The sequence below is a fragment of the Heterodontus francisci genome, chromosome 1, assembly GCF_036365525.1.
Source record: "Heterodontus francisci isolate sHetFra1 chromosome 1, sHetFra1.hap1, whole genome shotgun sequence".
Taxonomy (NCBI): Eukaryota; Metazoa; Chordata; class Chondrichthyes; order Heterodontiformes; family Heterodontidae; genus Heterodontus; species Heterodontus francisci.
In genome coordinates, this window is record NC_090371.1 from 258429719 (window position 1) to 258450299 (window position 20581).

Here is a 20581-nt window from a genome sequence, read left to right on the forward strand (position 1 = left end):
AATTAAATCTGGCTGCAGGTGGGCCGGAAAGTGGAGCCTCAGCCTAGTTGGTTTGCTCGCAGGCAGAATGAATGTTAACCTACTTGTAGTAAATAATTTTTCAATTACGCACTTTATTTGGTAGAATTATAGTAGGAATTGCACCACCAGTGATGCCACCTTTTTAATAAAGTGCATCCCAGAGTTTAAATCCACTAACTTAACTGTAGTATTTTTTATTTTAAGGTTATGATTTCAATTGTAAAAAAAAAAGCTGACCTTGGAGATCTGTCCTGCATGTGGATGTCAGAGAGGACATTTGACATGCATCAAATACAAAGAATATCAAAAACTTTTTTTTTGCAGCAATCTGGCACGAAGTAGCAGTTTAAATCTGTTTTTGAATTATTTTATTTGCAGCGTGACTTATGCAGTACTGTGATTTACTCTGATTCTAAGTGTTAAATTTTGTGGTTTCCTGTGAAGTCACTAGAAGGTCACCACTTCAGTGTATGGGACAGAGCTTAAATGGTGATTATATGCAACAGTTCATCGAGATTTTTCTTATAGCATCAATTTTTTGTACATTTATATATTGTGTTGCAGCATTACATAAAGATTTTCAGTTTGTGTGCATATCTAATTTCCTTGCTCCAAATGGAAGTTGCTCAAGTTTGGATGGTCAATTGCTTCTGTTTAAAGGAACCAGTATTCACTCATTCATTCTCACTTCTTTAAAAATAAGGCTAATTTATATGGAGGGATTTTACCTTCTTTGATTTTTTTCCGCACTTAAGATGAACGATGTCAGTGTTGGAAAAGTCCTCACTCTTCTACTTTTGCCATCAATGTTAGCAAGAAGCAGTCCATATTTAGCATTGCTCCCTCAAGAATGTGCCGTTTTTATTCCATTTCCCAAAATATATCATCCATTCGTGTAGCCTCACGAACGAGAGTACCAATTCGAGCTGAACCATGAGCACGTTTTTCATCCTATGGATTATGCTCTTCAGGCACTGCCTAAATTCATAGTATTCTTACAGATGCCAAAGAAGGGAGACATCTGTCTATGCTGGATTTTAACCTAGTTCCCAGAAGTGAAAGATCTGTATGCTTGACTGGCTGTATCCTGTAGTAACTGACCCCACCCCAATCGGTTAATAGTATACTTCTTACCAAGCTAGTCCAATCTCCTTCCAGATTAGTTGTTGATGCACAGTGTACCCATAACTGCTATTATCCAACAGGCAGATTGTAAAAGGGGGCCTGACTGCAAGTAGGCAGGAATTTTCAATCTGAGTTAGGCCAACTTGTGTTGGAGGAGGGGGAAGGGATTCTTGGAGAGTTATAGTATTAGAAATTATACTTCACCAGTAGTATTTAATGACAAATGTGTAAAAATATTAAAATTTCAGTGTGACTTCAGCCTCCAGAATTCTGCTGCTTTAGGATCTCAGATTGCATCTGAGAAATACATTGTATCCATCTTTTGGTAATTTGGCTTTCAAACTCTTTTTACTCTAATCTTACAGTGGAAGCATCTGTCCATAGCAGTCATGTCCACTGCACAGATAAGACCATTGAGGCGGCAGAGGCATTGCTCCATATGGATTCTCCAACCGGCCTGAGGGAGGACAAGAACAGTGGTACGTAATCCTCTTTATGAAAGTTGAAAGGTTTACTCTTAAATATAAAAAGTAGTTTATTTTGTACATTCCATCCTTATTGTTGCTTTCAATCCATTTCACAAGTTTGTTATTTATTCAGCGCAGTTTATGATTAGTCTGCTGTAGAGGTTAACACTTTATAGAAGAAAAGTCTTCTGGTACTGAATTGTTTTCACCAGAAAGATGTTTGCGTCACTGAAATTTTCTTTATCTAAAGTTAGGGCAAAGTGCCTCTCCTGAATTCCATCTTGGGTGTAATTAATTTGCAGAATGTGGTCTAGAAGGTCAGTCTATGGACCACAGAATTGGAACTCCACAGTGCTAACCTGAAAAGCCATAGCTGAGTGCTCGTGGAGACATCGGATGGAATTTTATGCTCCCCCCCCCCCCCCCAGCGGGTTTGGAGACAGGGAGAGCGTAAAGTTGGGTGCGATGGTGGCTGCGGGGTGGGGAGGTGTGGTCCTGCCCACATCCCACCTCCGCTGAAATTTAGTCTGGGGCACGAAGGCCTGTGAATTGGTCCTGCTGCCAATTAAGGCCCTTAACTGGGCAATTAACCCCCAATTAAGGGGCTCTTCCTGCCATGGCCGCAATTACCCATGCGGCCAGTGACCCTGTCGCCACACGGGAAACATGGTAGGAAAAACTGGGCTGCTTCCCGGCTCCGTGGTGGGTGGGGGGGTGTGGTCTTCGTTAAAAGGCACTTAGTGCCTGAACGAGGGACCCGCCACTGGGAAGGGGGGGTTGCCTGCTGAGGGCCAACCTGCAGCATCCCTCCCGCCCTGACCTCCCCGAAGCCTGGCTTCAGCAATGCTTCTCGGACTCCAGGATGGTCACCATCCAGCAGCAGCCACCACCTCTGCAGTGGCGTTGCAGCTGCCGGTCTCTGATTGGCTGGCAGCTCTGCAAGGGTGGGACTGCCGGCAACGGGGTCCTAACTCCTATGGAAGGCCTGCCGCTGTCCACTTAAATGGCTGATTGGCGCTACATTTGGTAGGCCTTCTGGAAAAGAGGTGACGTGACATCGGTTTCTCCCGACGTTGAGATCCCCGCCGCCAAGATAAAATTCCCCCATCATGTTCAAATCTGTAGCAAAGTGTACTTTGGTTATAGGAGCCTTTTGAGAAATATCAAGTGTGATTGGATTATCCAGAAAAAGCTTTTCATTTGCAGTGCTTGTTTTTCTAAAATGTCTCTGTTTATAAGTACTTTTGGGATGATTGACCAGATGGATTTTATTCGTGTTTACTTTTGTAATTTTTAATTGGGGTAAGAAATATCTGAAGTCTTGATCAAAATTACTTAAATCGTCAACCTCGTGAAAAGATTTTATAATTTTTTCTTAAGCTTTAGAAATTTTTTTAAATTTACAGCTCAGTAGGTGAAAGTTGGTGTGAAATTGAGCCAACCCAGCTATGATTGGTTTGCGCTGTTAGCTGATCTCACCCAGGATTACCGTGTTGCACTTGGCCTCAGTGACCTAGCACTCGAGAGGGAACACTTAATGAATTGCTAGGCTTGGACTTAAGTGTTCGAATTGACAGCTAGCAGCACCTGTGAAATGCCTTGGTTATCTGAGGAAAATCAAGCTGTTGAGGCTTAAAGCATATGTGTTCAAGTGGGGGGTGGGGGGCAGGGGAGGGTGAGTGCAACTGGTATCACTGTTGTCTGTCTGAGGTAGAGACAGAAACACAGACATACACACAATCTAAGAGGTTCCTCACATTGTCAATTAAATTAACCTTTGGTGTGTGATCAAAGTGTAGGTGCTTTTGGTAGGGGGTATCTCTTAAAAGCAGTAGGACTGAGGATGTAGCCAAGAATTTGGAAACGACAGATGTAATTTTTGAAAGGGATTTGTTGACTACTGCCACAGATTTATTGGAGATTCCCAGTCACTGTTTGCTTTTATGCTCCAAAATTGCTATTTGAGGACTGATAGGTGCAATTCTCACATATTGACATGAAGTTCTGCTGTACCTAAGAAATAGGAGCAGGAGTAGGCCGTTCAGCCCCTTGAGCCTGCTTCACCATTTTATAAGATTGTGGGTGATCTACCTCAGCTACACCTTCCAACACTATTCCCATATCTCTTGGTTCCCTTAGTGTCTAAAATTTGTCTTCAACATGTTGAGTGACTAACTGAGAATCCACAGCCCTCTGGGCTAGAGAATCCCAAAGATTCACAACCCTTTGAGTGATGAAATTTCTTCTCATCTCAGGCCTAAATGGCGACCCCTTATTCCAAGACTATGACCCATAATTCTATATTCCCTGGTCAGGAGATGCATTCTCTCATCTACCTTGTCAAGCCCCTTAATGTTATTTTTTCAGTTAGATCACTTCTCATTCATCTCAGCTGTATAAAATATCCTCGTCCCAGGAATCAGTCTAGCACTCCCTCAATATCCTTTTTTAGATAAGGAGACCAAAACTGTACATGGTACTCCAGGTGTGGTCTCCCCCAGTCCCTATGCAATTGCAGTAAGACTTCTCTTTTATACTCTAATCCCTTTGTAATAAAGGCTAACATAACACTTGCCTTTCCAATTGCTTACTGCACCTGCACATTAACTTTCTATGATTCACATACAATGATACCCAGGTCCCTCTGAATATCAACCTTTCCCAATCTCTGATCATTTAAAAAAAAATTCTGCTTTTGTTTTTTCGACCAAAGTGGGTAACTTCACATTTCTCCATGTTATATGCCATCTGCCATGTTCTTGCCCACTCACGTAACTTGTCGATATCCTTTGCAGCCTCTTTGCATCCTCCTCATAGCTTACTTTCCCACCTAACTTTGCATCATCAGCAAACATGGATGCATTACGCTCAGTCCTCTCATCTAAGTCATTGATATAGATTGTAAAAGAAGAGGCTCAAGCACTGATCCTGGTGGTACCCTGCTAATTACAGCCTGTTGTGATACCACTTCCTGTTTGTGGATATAATTGAAAATCACTCAGCCTATACATTTTATATTTGTTAACTTCTTTCTATTATAATTTCCTATGGCCACATTTGCAATGAGTTTTGCTTATGTAGATTAGTTATTTGGATTTGCGCAATCTGACCACCAGTTTCCTACAAATCACGCAATACTTCCCTGAAATATTTTTCAGTTACTATTCTTTACGGATTTAACTCAAGTTTCGAGTGCCCCAAGTAAGGGGCTCAATAAAATCAGAAACATACGTGTTTCACAACAGTAAATTTATTGATCAAATTGCATTTTGAGTCTTAATTCCGTTATTAATGTTATTATAAGATCTTCGCCTCTCTTAAAAGCCAGGGGTTAAACTTGATATTTTTCTCAGAGCTGTGTGCTGTGAACTGAACTTCTATCACATAGAATTACATAGAAATTACAGCACAGAAACAAGCCATGCCAGTGTTTATGCTTCCTCTCGCCCTAATTCCTCGAACCCGATCAGCATATCCTTCTATTTTTCTCCCTCGTGTATTTGTTTTGAAAGGGAAGCTAAATATCTATGTTATTTGCCTCAACTACTCCATATGGTAGCAAGTTCCACATTCTAACCACTCTCTGGGTAAAGAAGTTTCTCCAGAATTCCTTATTGGACTTATTAATGACCATCATATTTATGACCCCTCGTACTTGACCCAACGCCCCCTCTCATCCTTCCTCCTATCCTGCCGCCCTCTTCAGAAGTGGCAACTTATTCTCTACGTTTACCCTATCAAACCATTTCCATTTTAAAGACCTCTATTAGGTCACTCTTCAGCCTTCTCTTTTCTAGAGAAAAGAGCTCCAGTCTATATGTAGACTGGGTGATCACTTTGTGGAACATCTCCGCTCAGTCCGAAAGCATGACCCCGAGCTTCCGGTTGCTTGCCATTTCAACACTTCCCCCTGCTCTCATGTTCACATCTCTGTCCTGGGATTGCTGCAGTGTTCCAGTAAACATCAACGCAAGCTCAAGGAACAGCATCTCATTTACCGGTTAGGCACACTACAGCCTGACAGACTGAACATTGAGTTCAATAATTTCAGAGCATGGCGGGTCCCCCATTTTACTTTTATTTTTAGTTATTCTTTTTTTGTGTTTATTTTATTTTACCTTAGTTTGTTCAGTTTGCCTACCCACTTTTTTTTTTCATGTTTGTACTTGCGGCTGTTCAATATTCAGTCCGTTAACACCCTATCTGTACTAATGCTTTGTCTTTCAACACACCATTAACATATTATTTGCCTTTGCTCCATGACCACCCAGTCTGTTATTCTCTGTGACCTTGTCCTATCTTCTCTTTGTTATCACTTGCCCCACCTCTGCTTTACTTGCTTAAAACCTTTCACATTTCTAATATTTGCCAGTTCTGAAGAAGGGTCACTAACCTGAAACTTTAGCTCTGCTTCTGTCTCCACAGGTGCTGCCAAAACTTCTGAGTATTTCCAGCATTTATTTTTATTTCAGATTTCCAGTATGTGCAGTCTTTTGCTTATATTCCAGTCTGTATGTAATCTGATGGTTAGAACTGCTCAGTTCTTGTATCATCCTTTATAAATTTTTTTTGTGCCTTTTTCAGTACCGATATAATATAATAAGGCAACCAGAGCTGTGCATATTACTCCAGGTATAGTCTGACCAAGGCTGTTTATTAACATAAGTTTTTCAAAATTCTTTTCCTTTAGAAATGAGCACCTGCATTTTGTTTGTACTTTTCAGGGCTTTGTTAACTTGCATTGCTACTTTTAATGGTTTGTGAATCTGTATCCAAGATCTCTTTGCTCCTCCACCCGAGACTGTTTTTCCTTATTCGTCCTACCAAAATGCACCACCTCACACTTGGCTGTATTGAAATTTATTTGCCACTTCATGTCCATTGTGCAAGTCTGTAATCTGCAATCCAACCTCATGGCCCAGCATATCCCTCACTCTACCATCAGCGTTAAGCTGAGGGTTCAACCCTGGTTCAAAGAAGAGTGCAGGAGAGCATGTCAGTACCAGCACCAGACATACCTAAAAATAAGGTGTCAGCCTGGTGAAGCTACAACACAGGACGACATGCATGCTAAACAGCAGAAGCAGCATGCGATAGAGCTAAGCGATACCACAACCATCAGATCAAAGCTCTGCAGTCCTGCCACATCCATTTGTGAATGGTGGTGGACAAATAAACAACTAACAGGAACAGGAGGCTCCACAAATGTCCTGATCCTCAAAGATGGGGGAGCCCAGCACATCAGTGCAAATGACCAGGCTGATGCATTTATAACCATCTTCAGCCAGAAGTGCCAATTGGATGATCCATCTTGGTCTCCTGAAGTCCCCAGCATCACAGGTGCCTGTCTTTAGCCAATTCGATTCCATGTCCATATGCAGCAAAATCTGGACAACATTCAGGCTTGGGCTGATAAGTGGCAAGTTACATTTGTGCCACACAAGTGCCAGGCAATGACCATCTCCAACAAGAGAGAATTCAACCATCTCCCCATGACATTCAATGGCATTAGCATCACTGAATCCCCCTAGGGTGGGGGGGGTTACCATTGACCAGAAACTGAACTGGACCTGCCATTTAAGTACTGTGGCTACAAGAGCAGGTCAGCGGCTGGGAATTTTTGCAGTGAGTAACTCACCACTGACTCCCCAAACCATCTACAAGTCAGGAGTGTGATGGAATACTCTCCACTTGCCTATATGAGTGCAACTCCAACAACACTCAAGAAGCTCGATACCATCCAGGACAAAGCAGCCCGCTTGATGGCACCCCATCCGCTAGTTTCAATATTCACTGCCTCCACCACTGATGCACTGTGGCAGCAGTGTGTACCATCTACAAGATGCACTGCAGCAACTCAACAAGGCTTCTTCTCCAGCACCTTCCAAATCTGCGACCTAGAAGGACAAGGGCAGCAGATGCATGGGAACGCCACTACCTGCAAGTTCCCCTCCAAGCCACTAACCATCCTGACTTAGAACTATATCGCCGTTCCTTCACTGTCACTGGATCAACATCCTGGAACTCTCTTCTTAACAGCACTGTGGGTGTACCTACACCATGTGGATTGCAGTGCTTCAAGAAGCCGACTCACCACCACCTCGAGGGCAATTAGGGATGGGCAATAAATGCTGGCCTAGCCAGCGATGCCCACATCCCGTGAAAGAATAATAAAAAAAAGTTCCTTAAGTTGTCACAGTATTAACTATATCCCCTAATTTGATGGCATCCTCACATTTTATTTAGGATTAGAGAGATACAGCACTGAAACAGGCCCTTCGGCCCACTGAGTCTGTGCCAACCAACAACCACCCATTTATACTAATCCTACTTTAATCCCATATTCCCTACCATATCCCCACCTTCCCTCAATTCTCCTACCACCTACCTACACTAGGGGCAATTTACAATGGCCAATTTACCTATCAACCTGCAAGTCTTTGGCTGTGGGAGGAAACAGGAGCACCTGGCAGAAACCCACGCGGTCACAGGGAGAACTTGCAAACTCAACACAGGCAATATCCAGAACCGAACCCAGGTCGCTGGAGCTGTGGTGCTAACCACTGTGCCGCCCCAATTCTGGAATCAAAATTGTTTATGTAAATAGTGCACAACAGCGGTCCCAGTCCTGATCCCTGTGGAACAGCACTTCTTGCCTTCCATCGGTTGGACTAACTGTCTTTAACCCCTAATCTCGTTTGCGGTTTCGTAGCCAGCTTACTATCCATTATGTTACTTGTTCTCTTACTCGACATGCTCTGAACTTAGTCATAAGTTTACTCTGCATTGCACAGTCTCATCATGTATACCTAATTTTTCGGTATGCATTCGGTGACTATTGATGGAATCTTTTCAGCTTCTAGTACTTTATGCTCAGTAGCTTTTCTTCAGTTTTTGAAAAGTGAGCCAATTTCAGAAGTTTTATCAAGGAAAATTTATAGTGATGGTTTTAGAAACAGTATGCATGTGTGTGTCTGCAAAAATGATTTTCTGATTTGCATGACAAACCTGCTGTTGCTTTTATTTTGTATCCCATAAACTAGAAAGTGGAGAGCACCTGGGGTTACAAAATTGATATTCTGGTATATGTAAGTTAGTTGGTCGCTCTTCTGTTAGCATTGCACAGGGAGAATTGAGGTCAAGTACAGTTCTCAGTTACAGTGGGGTGAGAGGCAGTGTTCCCTTTAAATTTTAAATTGTTGTTTGTGGTCTCTTTAGCAGCCGCGCACGGGCAGTATTTATTATGGAGCAAGGCCTGCGTGGTGTCTACCAGCCATCCATGTGTCTGCATAGCTTAGTAGGAACATTGGTTAGAGGGCACCAGGGATTATTAGATGAGTGCCGAGGGAGGGCTATAATGCTGGGGGTGGGAGGTTGTGCAAATGGCATTTTCAAAAACAAAAACTCAATGATAATGTTAGATGGAAAAGACTAAAATATAAAGATTTAATAACACTGGAGAGAGTCTGGAGCCCTGAACTTTTATTTATTTATTTTTATTTATTTAGAGATACAGCACTGAAACAGGCCCTTCGGCCCACCGAGTCTGTGCTGACCAACAACCACCCATTTATACTAACCCTACAGTAATCCCATATTCCCTATCACCTCCCTACACTAGGGGCAATTTACAACGGCCAATTTACCTATCACCTGCAAGTCTTTGGATGTGGGAGGAAACCGGAGTACCCGGCGAAAACCCACGCAGACACAGGGAGAACTTGCAAACTCCGCACAGGCAGTACCCAGAATCGAACCCGGGTCCCTGGAGCTGTGAGGCTGCGGTGCTAACCACTGGCAAAATGTAATGAGAAGTATTCAGAAATAAAGATAGAAATTGAGGAATAATATTTTATTTTAAAATAAAAGGTGTAATCAAAAACGTTTGTAAAATGCTGTCACAAATGGCTGGGGGAGAGTGGGGTGAGCAGGGCAAATGGCCTGGAGCCCGGATGTGAGGAGGTGGGACTGGAGTCCGGGATGCAATTGCGATACAGCTGGAGGACTAACCTGGCAAAATTCATATTTTTAAAAATGGAGATGTAAGTCAATGCTATTAAATCCTAAATTTATTTGTGCAGCAAGATTGGCGTTCTGCCTGCTTCCTGTGTCTTGCGCTCATATGCTGGCTGCATTGCTGGCCAGATTGCCTGTATAAGGATGTAAATGTGTTGGATGCAGTACAGAGAAGGTTTAGTAGACTAATACCTTGAATGGGTGGGCTTTCTTACAAGGAATGATTGGACAGGCTAGGCTTGTATCTGTTGGAATTTAGAAGAGTAAGAGGCAACTTGATTGAAACATATAAGATCCTGAGGGGTCTTGACAGGGTGAAGTTCGAAAGGACGTTTCTCCTTGTGTGAGAATCTAGAACTAGGGGGTCACTGTTTTAAAAATAAGGGGTCACCCATTTAAGACAGATGTGAATTTTTTTCTCTCGGAGGGTCGTGAGTCTTTGAAATTCTCTTCCTCAAAAGGCGGTGAAAGCAGAGTCTTTGAATATTTTTAAGGCAGAGGTAGATAGATTCTTGATAAGCAAGAGGGTGGAAAGTTGTCGGGGGTAGGTGGAAATGTGGAGTAATCAGTTCAGCCATGAACTTACTGAATGGTGGAGCAGGCTCGAAGGGCCGAGTGGCCTACTCCTGATCCTAATTTGTATGTTCGTATGATAGTTCATAGCTGCTCACTTTACAATGGGAGATCCTATTGCAAGGACATCTGGTGGCTTGACACAGAATAGCGATGGCCAAATATTGACATATTAACATGGCAAATTTACCTCATTAAAACTGAGCACATGATACATTTACTGATTTTCTTTTTCAATCCAATATATTAGGTTAGATCTACAATTTGTTTACCTTAATCAGAGGTATCTTTAGTATATATCTTTAGCTATGTTTATTATTCCAGGCTGAAAGAGATTATGGAATCACCTACTGACCTAGTAAGAATAATGGTCATTACTGTAACACATTAGTTTTTTTTTAGCTTGTATAGTGGCATCAGCTTAGAGGAAGTAGCAGGATGCATTGCTGTAACCCATTGATTTCAATCTCTGGAAATGACAGCATTACCAACTTTAGGGTCTATTACTGTTGATGTATTTTTCTCTTTGTACTTGGGAACTCAATGTCTTGGGTTATTAGAAATAACAAAAATTAGCAAGTGCCATAACTAAATGTTTCACCTCGCCCTGCGGATCTCACTATATTTGTGCCACAAATTGCTGGAAATGTGAATTGATAAAGGCACAGTGATGTCAGTGTCACATCTGGGACCACATGAATGTGGTATCCAATGATCTATCTCATTAACCAATAAAATTACTCACGGTGCCATGTTCCAGTGGGTATAGGAATAAGAGGATAGAGTAGATGAATGTGCGGCTGAAGAGGTGGTGCAGGAGGGAAGGCTTTAGTTTCCTGTATCACTGGGTCTGTTTCTGGTGAAGGTGGGACCTGTACAAGTTGGACGGACCGGAACGGGACCAAAGTCCTTGCTGGGAGGTTTGCTAGTGCTGTTTGTGGGGGGGGATGGGATACAGAGTGGAGGTACAGTAGGGGGTGATGCACAGTCAAACATAGAAGAAAAACTGAGTCAGTCTGGAAGTCAGAGCAAATATAGACCTGTTGAGGCACAAGTGAGTAATACAAGGCTGGATTGCATCTATTTTAACGCAAGGAGTCTTACTAGTAAGGCAGATGAATTGAGGGCATTGATTAACACATGGAAATATGATATTATTGCTATCACAGAGACATGGTTGAGGGACGGGCAGGACTGGCAGCTCAATATTCCAGGGTATAGAATCTTCAGGCGTGACGGGAGGGTGTAAAAGAGGAGGTGGCATTGTACTGTTGATCAAGGAGTCAATTACTGCACTAAGGAGGGATGATATCTTAGAAGGTTCCTCAAATGAGGCCATATGGGTAGAACTTAAAAACAAAAAGGGGGCACAGGAGAGGTCCCAGAGGACTGGAGGACAGTGAGTGTGGTACCATTATTCGAGAAGGTTAGCAGGGACAAACCAGGTAATTACAGGCCAGTGAGTCTAACATCAGTGGTAGGGAAACTATTGGAAAAAAGTCTGAGGGACAGGATTAATCTCAACTTGGAGAGGCAGGGATTAATCAGGGATAGTCAACATGGCTTTGTCAGGGGGAGATCGTATCTAACAAACATGATTGAATTTTTCGAGGAGGTGATTGGATGTGTAGATGAGGGTAAGGAGGTTGATGTAACCTACATGGACTTCAGTAAGGCTTTTGATAAGGTCTCGCATGGGAGATTGGTTAAGAAGGCAAGAGCCCATGGGATCCAGGGCAATTTGGCAAATTGGATTCAAAATTGGCTTAGTGGCAGGAGGCAGAGAGTGATGGTCGAGGATTGTTTTTGCGAATGGAAGCCTGTGACCAGTGGTGTACCACAGGGATCGGCGCTGGGACCCTTGCTGTTTGTAGTGTACATTAATGATTTAGACGTGAATATAGAAGGTATGATCAGCAAGTTTGCAGATGACACAAAAATTGGTGGTGTCGTAAATAGTGAGGAGGAAAGCCTTCGATTACAGGATGTTAGAGATGGGCGGAGCAGTGGCAAATGGAATTTAATCCTGAGAAGTGTGAGGTGATGCATTTTGGGAGGACTAACAAGGCAAGGGAATATACAATGGATGGTAGGACCCTAGGAAGTACAGAGGGTCAGAGGGACCTTGGTGTACTTGTCCATAGATCACAGAAGGCAGCAGCACAGGTAGATAAGTTGATTAGGAAGGCATACGGGATACTTGCCTTTATTAGCCGAGGCATAGAATATAAGAGCAGGGAGGTTATGATGGAGCTGTATAAAATGCTAGTTAGGCCACAGTTGGAGTACTGTGTACAGTTCTGGGCACCACACTATAGGAAGAGGGTGCAGAGGAGATTCACCAGGATGTTGCCTGGGCTGGAGCATTTCAGCTATGAAGACAGACTGGATAGGCTTGGGTTTTTTTCCTTACAGCAGAGAAGGATGAGGGGGGCCCTGATTGAGGTATACAAGATTATGAGGGGCGTAGATAGGAAGAAACCTTTTCCCTTAGCAGAGGGATCAATAACCAGGAGGCATAGATTTAATGTAAGGGGCAGGAGGTTTAGAGGGGATTGAGAGAAAAAAAAATTTCACCCAGAGGGTGCTTGGAATCTGGAACGCACTGTCTGAAGAGGTGGTAGAGGCAGGAACCCTCTCAACATTTAAGGAATATTTAGATGAAACGCCATAGCATGCAAGGCTACGGGCCACGTGCTGGAAAATGGGATTAGAACAGATAGGTGCTTGATGGCCGGCACAGACACGATAGGTCAAAGGGCCTGTTTCTGTGCTGTATAACTCTATGCCTAAAATTTAAGGATGATGAAAGAAATTGAGTGAATGATGAAGAAGGAATGGGGTGAATTATTTATTTATTTATTTAGAGATACAGCACTGAAACAGGCCCTTCGGCCCACCGAGTCTATGCTGACCAACAACCACCCATTTATATTAACCCTACAGTAATCCCATATTCCCTATCACCTCCCTACACTAGGGGCAATTTACAACGGCCAATTTACCTATCACCTGCAAGTCTTTTGGATGTGGGAGGAAACCAGAGCACCCGGCGAAAACCCACGCAGACACAGGGAGAACTTGCAAACTCCGCACAGGCAGTACCCAGAATCGAACCCGGGTCCCTGGAGCTGTGAGGCTGCAGTGCTAACCACTGCGCCGCCCATATTAGAGGCAGATTAGATACAGGAAGAGAAATAAAGTGAGGGAAAGAAAGAAAGTGGATTGAGAGAGAGGTAAAAGAAGGGAAAAATGAGAAGAGGAGGACATTATAACCCAGTTGTGTTTTAGAATTGTTATCTTGCTCCTTGAGAAGTTAATGTGTGAATGGCATTGTAGGTGTGAGAAATGTACAAACATTCTTGTCCAGTGAAGTGTAAAACTAGGGACCTCCTCCATCATGATCGAAATTGTGGAGCTGCTTTCATAGGAACATAGAAATTGCTGGAATGAAAAAGACTGTGGTCCATTTCGTTGGCCTCCTACCATCTTGGGAGTCACATGGCAGAGTGATGATGAGTTGTTGACTGATCAAAGCAATCCGTCTTAAGGCCCTAAGTCAGGGGCACAGTCTCAGGATAAGGGGCCGATCATTTAGGACTGAAATGAGGAGAAAGTACTTCAATCAAAGGATTGTGAATCTCTGGAATGTTCTACCTCAGAGGGTTGTGGATGCTCCATCGTTGAATACATTTAAGGCTGGGAGAGATAGATTTTTGGTCTCAGTGAATCAAGGGATATGGCGAGCGGGCAGGGAAGTAAGAGTTGAGGCCTGAGATCAGCCATGATCATATTGAATGGCAGAGCAGGCTCGATGGGTCTTCTCCTGCTCCTATTTCTAGTGTTCTTTTTCCTCTGAAATGTGCTACACTTACCACGTCATGTCTCAAATTATTCAAATACTGCATCCCAAAACAGTTTTCTGAAATAAATCTATCTCATTTGTATTTGAGTGTCAAAACAGCTTTACATCCTGAAAATGATTACTTTCCAACATTAACTGGAGTGTGGATAGCAAGACTGGGACAAAAGTACTGTCAAGGCAGAAAAAGCTTTTAAAAACCTCTAGAAACAATTCACTACCTGTTGTAGTGAGGCTCTACAGCTTCAGGCCTCTCAGGTTGAGGGTCATGTCAGAACCATAAATCACAGCATGAACAGGGTCCCTGCGGCATGAATTACCAACTAAATGGCTGCGGCGAGATTAATTCACTAATGGCTAACATTCCCTCTAAGCTGCGTGAGTGCAGCAGTCCAGAACTTGGCGCGCAGGGCACAAAGAAGCCAGGCGCAAGCAGCTGACCTGCAAACTAATAATGGCAAGCGCATTAATGCGTCATTTTTACAGCAATTTCTGGGTCATTAGAAATGAATGCTAAATTACAGCAAGCAATTCTGAGTTAACACGTGTGATATTAAACTTCTCTGCTGTTGCAAGCTGCACTGTTTTTCCAACCATCTATTTGCTGAACAATGGTCAGGTTGATAGAAGTATTTACACTACTTTAATCACAGACATCCGAACGAATTACAGAGAAAGCTTTGCCTTGAGGGAGAATATTTCTATATAACCGGGAGCAAAATTCTCTTGCCTCTGAAAGTAAGTTTGCAAAAGTGATGTATATTAGCAGATCTGGTAGTTTTTTAAGTTTTGATGGATAAATGTGATTTCAAGAAAAAGTAGGAAGTTTGTTATACACAAGGCTTCTGATATGCTTACAAATGTGTAATAAAAAAATATATAAATCGTATGCCACCCTTCAGGCATCACTTCCTGATCTGCAACTGAAATCTTGAAATGCTGGGTTTTTCTGAGCTGTATTCTGAAACTTATGAGCATATTCAAAGCTCTTTCACCAAACCAGAATTAGATTCCCAGTGACTTGTAACGATTATACTGTGGAATTAAGGGGAAAGGTCAACTTAAACACAGTTCAACCTTGGCAGCAGAATGTTGCTTTGTGCATTACCTGGTATAGTGTTTGTGTTACTACAAAACCGCATTTACCAAGAAATCATCATCGTGGTTTGTCACTTCAAAACTGTAACCAGTGTTCGGACCAGGTGAGAAATGTGTCTAGGGATCTGTTACTATCTTCACCTGGTCTTATTGTTAACAGGGTTTAATTTTAAACACTGTGTTTTGAGCTCCACCTCTGTGAATTCTTGTTCACAGCTTTCCAATGATCAGGCAAAGAAATTAGCACAAACAGGCTTTCTTTGGTTTAAATAAGAAAAGATGAAATTTGTTAAACCTTAAACTTAAACTCTAATATGGTTCATGCCTACGGGTATATGACGCGCCCACGCTAGCATGCACATGCGATATACACATGCAGATAGGGACAGAAAAGGAAAATGTAGTAGGGGTTTGAGGCAATATCTTGTTATGGTGCTTCGAGCTCACTAGTCCTTTTGTAAATAGTCTTGCTTTTCATTGGGGCCCAGTAGTCTTCTTAAAACCTTGTTCTCTGAGACACTCCTACCTGCAGGTATTTGTGCAGCCTTAACTGCATTCTCCTGTGACACTTAGACTAGGTGAGGCATCACCCGCACTGTTTCTGTGACCCCTTGAGGTCTCTCTTTGTCTCTGCATGTTCCTGTAAATGCTGTTAGCAACTCTGGTGGGGTGCTTCTAGAGTCTGCATTTACATAGGATGTGGGGTCTACCTTTTCACATTTTTCTGGGTTGGTTGACCAGACAGTAGGGGTTTTCATCCGGCATTCTTCCTAGACTTCCTTTTACCTTCCCTCTTGGTCACTTTTTCCCCTTCTCTTCCCAAACTTTTACCAGCCATGTGCCCGCCTGTCCCCTTTTGTTCTCGGCGGGAGTCCCTTACAGTTCACCAGCCCTCTGCTGGAGGGTCCTCCTAACACGGATACAGGACTTAGAGGTGCAGGTTTAACTGTAGGTTGGGGTTTCCCCTCAACCTGTCGCATGTGGCAGTTCCTGCAGTACTGCACCACATCTTTGTGGAGTTTTGGCCAGTCAAACTGCTGTCTTATGTGGGCTTTGGTCTTTCGTATATCATTGTATACAGCCACTGTAGTCTCGTGGGCCCTTCTTAATATTTCTTCTTGGTACCTCTGTGACACCACTAACTGGTGAACTGCTGCTCACTCCTTGCCCTCAGGTCTGTGAGGAGAACTCCATTTCCTCATCAGTACCTCATTCTTTAAATAGTAGCAGTCAGGGAATCCCTCTGCTTCACTTTCAGACTGAGCAGCCTGTGCTGACTCTCGGAACACTGGGTCGGCTTGCTGAGCCTCAGCTAGGGAAAATCCATTTAATTCGTTCCCTGGGTCTCCTAACTTTCCAAAGAAAGTCTCGGACAGGCAGACCTCATGGTCGTTTGCCTGCAGTGTCAATGCAGTCTTTTCTGGGGGAGCTGGTTTGATCAGGTCCTGACCCACTACACATTCAGAGGCTCTGCAGGGGACTGTCTCCTGCCACTGCCCTGTCTCTCTGACCTCCTGCGGTCTTTCTTTCACCCCTGCCAGATCATTACCCAGGAGCAGGTCAACCCCGTCCACAGGCAAACTAGTTGACAATCTCTACAGTCATGGTCCCGAAACTAGGTCACATTTCAGGTGCACCTGGTGTCCTGGGATTGCTGCAGTGTTCCAGTGAACATCAACGCAAGCTCGAGGAACAGCATCTCGTCTACCGATTAGGCACACTACAGCCTGCCGGACTGAACATTGAGTTCAATAATTTCAGAGCATGACAGCCCCCCACTTTACTTTCATTTTTAGTTCTTTTTTTTTTGCATTCCTTTTTACATTTTTTACAATTTTTTTTGCATTTATTTCATTTCATCTTAGTTTGTTCAGTTTGCTTACCCACTGTTTTTTTCAGGTTGTTCTTCAGGTTTGCACTTGCTGATGTTCAATATTCAGTATATTCACACCTAATCTGTACTAATGCTTTGTCTTTCAACACACCATTAACATATTGTTTGCCTTTGCTCCGTGACCTTTTGGTCAGCTATGTGGCCTGGTCCAATCTGCACCTTCTCCTTTGTTATCTCTTGCCCAACCCCCACCTCACTTGTTTATAATCTGTGACTTTTCTAATATTTGTCAGTTCCGAAGAAGGGTCACTGACCCGAAACGTTAACTCTGATTCTCTTTCCACAGATGCTGCCAGACCTGCTGAGTGAATCCGGCATTTCTTGTTTTTGTTACAGACATACATTGCCATCCAATACCATTCACCACCATTTTGGAGTTCACTGCACTCTCTGTGGGAAATGGTGGCCCCTGTGTCCCTGAGAATCACTATGGGCTTGCTTGCCCCACTCGAGGGGTATGGGGTTACTTTCCCTTCAAATACAAAACCCTGATAACCTTCAGGAATCCTATTAACTTTTCCTGCACTGGCCGTAGTAAGCTTGCTGGGTTGCACTCTTACTGCAGTTAAAGTCACAGCTTGTTCGGTGTCTTCCATCAGGGTCCTATCTGCACTGAGCGGGTGTGCCCTGATTTCCCTTTAGTTTCCAGCAGTCAGCTTTTAAATGACCTCCCTTATTACAATGGAAGCACACAGGTCTCCGGGTCTCACTCTTGCTCACAGCACCTTCCTTTTTGGCTGGAGGAGGGCCCCCTGTGTCTCCTGCTTTCCTTTCTCTTCCAGGACTGCCTGGGCAGATATCACCTTCCCACCCTTTGTCCTTTTTGGATTTGTGGGGGTGATTAGGAAAGGGTTTCCCCTGGGAAACCGACTTATAAATTAAAGCAAACTTATCGGCCAGAAGGGCTGTTTGCTGGGCTCCCTGAACCTGCTGCTCCTCCTTTTATTGAGAATGGGAGAGAGTTTTTTAATTCCTCTAACAGGATTACTTCTCTGAGAGTCTCATAGCTGAGCTGTATTTTTAGAGCCCTCGGGCACTGGTCAAAAGCCAGCAGCTTGCTTCTTTCAAATTCCAGATAAGTTTGATTAACTTGCTTCTTGAGGCTTCTAAACTTTTGGCGGTAGGCTTCGGGTACTAATTCATATGCCCCGAAGATAGCATTTTTGATCAGTTCATAATTTGATGAACTCTGATCTGGCAACAGGGAATAAACCTCATGGGCTTTTCCAGTCAGTTTGCTTTGCAGTAAGAGAGACCAGATCTCAGCTGGCCATTTTAGCTGCCTTGCCAGTTTCTCGAAAGACATGAAAAACACTTCCACATCTTCCTCATTGAATTTTGGAGTTAATTGAGTGAGTTTTAGCAATCTTGTACCCAGCCCTGCATTATGTTCCTCCATATTGGCCATGCTTTCACTAGGGTTACTCTGTCACCCCCTAGTTAACTCATGCCGCTTCAACTCTCTCACTTCGCATTCTTTCTGGAATATTCTCTTTTTCTCTCTCCTGTTCCTTCTCCTGTCTTTCTTTCTCTCTTTCTTTCTCTCTCTCTCCTCTCTCTCTCATTCCCTCTCCTGTCTTTGTTTTTCTTCATGTTCCATCTGGAAGGCTCTTTCTTTCTCCCTCTTCTGTCTCTCTCTCTCTCCCCCTTTCCCTGTCTTCTAATTCAAGTTTCCTTTGCTCCAATTGTATCTTTGCTAGCAGTACCCTCCCTGGGTCTACTTCTAACACTGTCTCTGCTTCTTCAGATTCAAGGGAAAAATGGTTGGCCACCTAGCCTTATAAGTTCAGACTTCCTGTTGGAAGTTCAAATTCTCTGCAACCGCCAGTTAGTCATGTGACTAAAACTGGTCTGACCACTTCTTCTGTGTATTGGGAAGCAATGACTGGGTCCCCATTGTTCCAACACTGCTAGTACTATGCAATTGTCCTTCCAGTCAGGCGTTGAAATTTTAAGTTTTAATTTTCATGTGAAATAATTTGTGCCTCAGTCTTGGTAGGTGGGGGGTTTGCCTGACCTCAGGATCTGGTGGTATTTATATCAAAACAGTTCTTCATGAGTACAGGATGTCAACAGGGGGCACTGCATTAGGTAATGTTCAGTGAATAATGAACGAATAATGCCAGGGGACTAGCTGATCTCCTATGGTATTTTTGAGTCAGGATAAACTTGATACAATTATGGGCGTTATACCATCTGCTGAATGATGTATTCTGATAGCTTCTGCCTAAGACATTGCTCACGGACAAAAACACTCTTAACAGCCTTCCCTCTTGCCCTCCCTCATTCCATTGCCAGGGTCTTGTATGTCCACCTGAAGTGTGCAGGTTGGGCCTTGATTTAACAGCTTATCTGAAACAAAACTTCTGACTGCATTACTCCCTCAGTATTCTACTGAAGTGTCAGCATTAATTATTCACTTGATTTTTCTGGAGTGAGACTTGAAACTGTGACCTCCTCACTCAGGAGATTTTACATGAAGGCAGAAAAAGCTAACGATAGAATCTGGAAGTAAAAGTGCAGGGGAGTGATGAGAAGCCATCACTGGAGTTAGACTGGCCACATTCACATAGTTAGAAGTGGAACCAAGCAAGAGCAGTGGAGGACATTGGAGGAGAGGGTTGACCTTGCCAAAGGCTGCAGACAGTCATTTTACCTTCTGAAATGTTTAGTTTTAACGACAAATTGATCTTGTTCCTAGTGCAGTATACTCTTATCTATTTAGGTATAATGATATTTGAGCATTATGTTAGAGGGGTAGGCTTTTAATTTGCAACTGCTATTTCGTGAAGTTTGAACACTCTTCTGAAAGAAAGAATTTACATTTGTTTTGCACTTTATTATATCTCTCAGGACGTGCCAAAGCTCTTCATAGCCAATGGATATCAGTGTTGTTTCATTGAATGTGGCAACCTTTTCTACACAGGAAAATCCCAGAAATATCAGTGAGACTAATGACCAGTTAATTGGTTTTTTTTTGGCTGAGGAAGGCATGTTGTCCAGAACACTGGGAGAAGTCTGTGTTCTTTAAATAGTGTCATAGGATCTGTCAGTGCCATCATGCAACTTGGGGTTTAATGCTTCACACAGAGGCTAAAGCCACCAACATAGCAGTGGTTCCTTTGTACTGCAGTGAAGTGTCAGCTTGTGTTATGTGCTCAAGTTCTGGGAGGCACTTGAAACCACAATCTTCTGAAGTGCCGATAGTATCTTTGCTGTAAAGAAGTAATTGGTGACAAACTGATAAGTCATTAATTTTGATACCCTGAATTGATTGCTCTTTTAAGTGGCGGATACTTTATGTTTTGAAATTTCAGTCGCAAGATAGGTGCTGAAAAAGGCATTGAAATAGTACAGTAATTTTCACTTTGACTGATTAAGTGTTGCACGTGAACAGTATCATCGAGGTGTTGCCAAATTGGTGGTCGCAACTCAAGATCAAGAGTTACAACAATTGCAACACCCCCATCTCTAAGGAGCTCTACCCTATTTATCAAATGACAGAAAAAAGATGAGTATGTTGAG

The 20581-nt window shown here is 43.1% G+C and overlaps 1 protein-coding gene across 7 annotated transcripts in view; it reads left to right on the forward strand.

The window, feature by feature from the left end:
• Nucleotides 1-20581, forward strand: part of LOC137375957 (ETS-related transcription factor Elf-2-like) — a 165097-nt gene that overhangs the window by 124347 nt on the left and 20169 nt on the right. For all 7 annotated transcript variants that reach the window (XM_068043757.1, XM_068043766.1, XM_068043746.1 and 4 more), the window contains one exon: nt 1512-1625. In XM_068043757.1, the coding sequence (XP_067899858.1) occupies nt 1512-1625 (114 nt within the window). The remainder of the gene's footprint in view (nt 1-1511; nt 1626-20581) is intronic.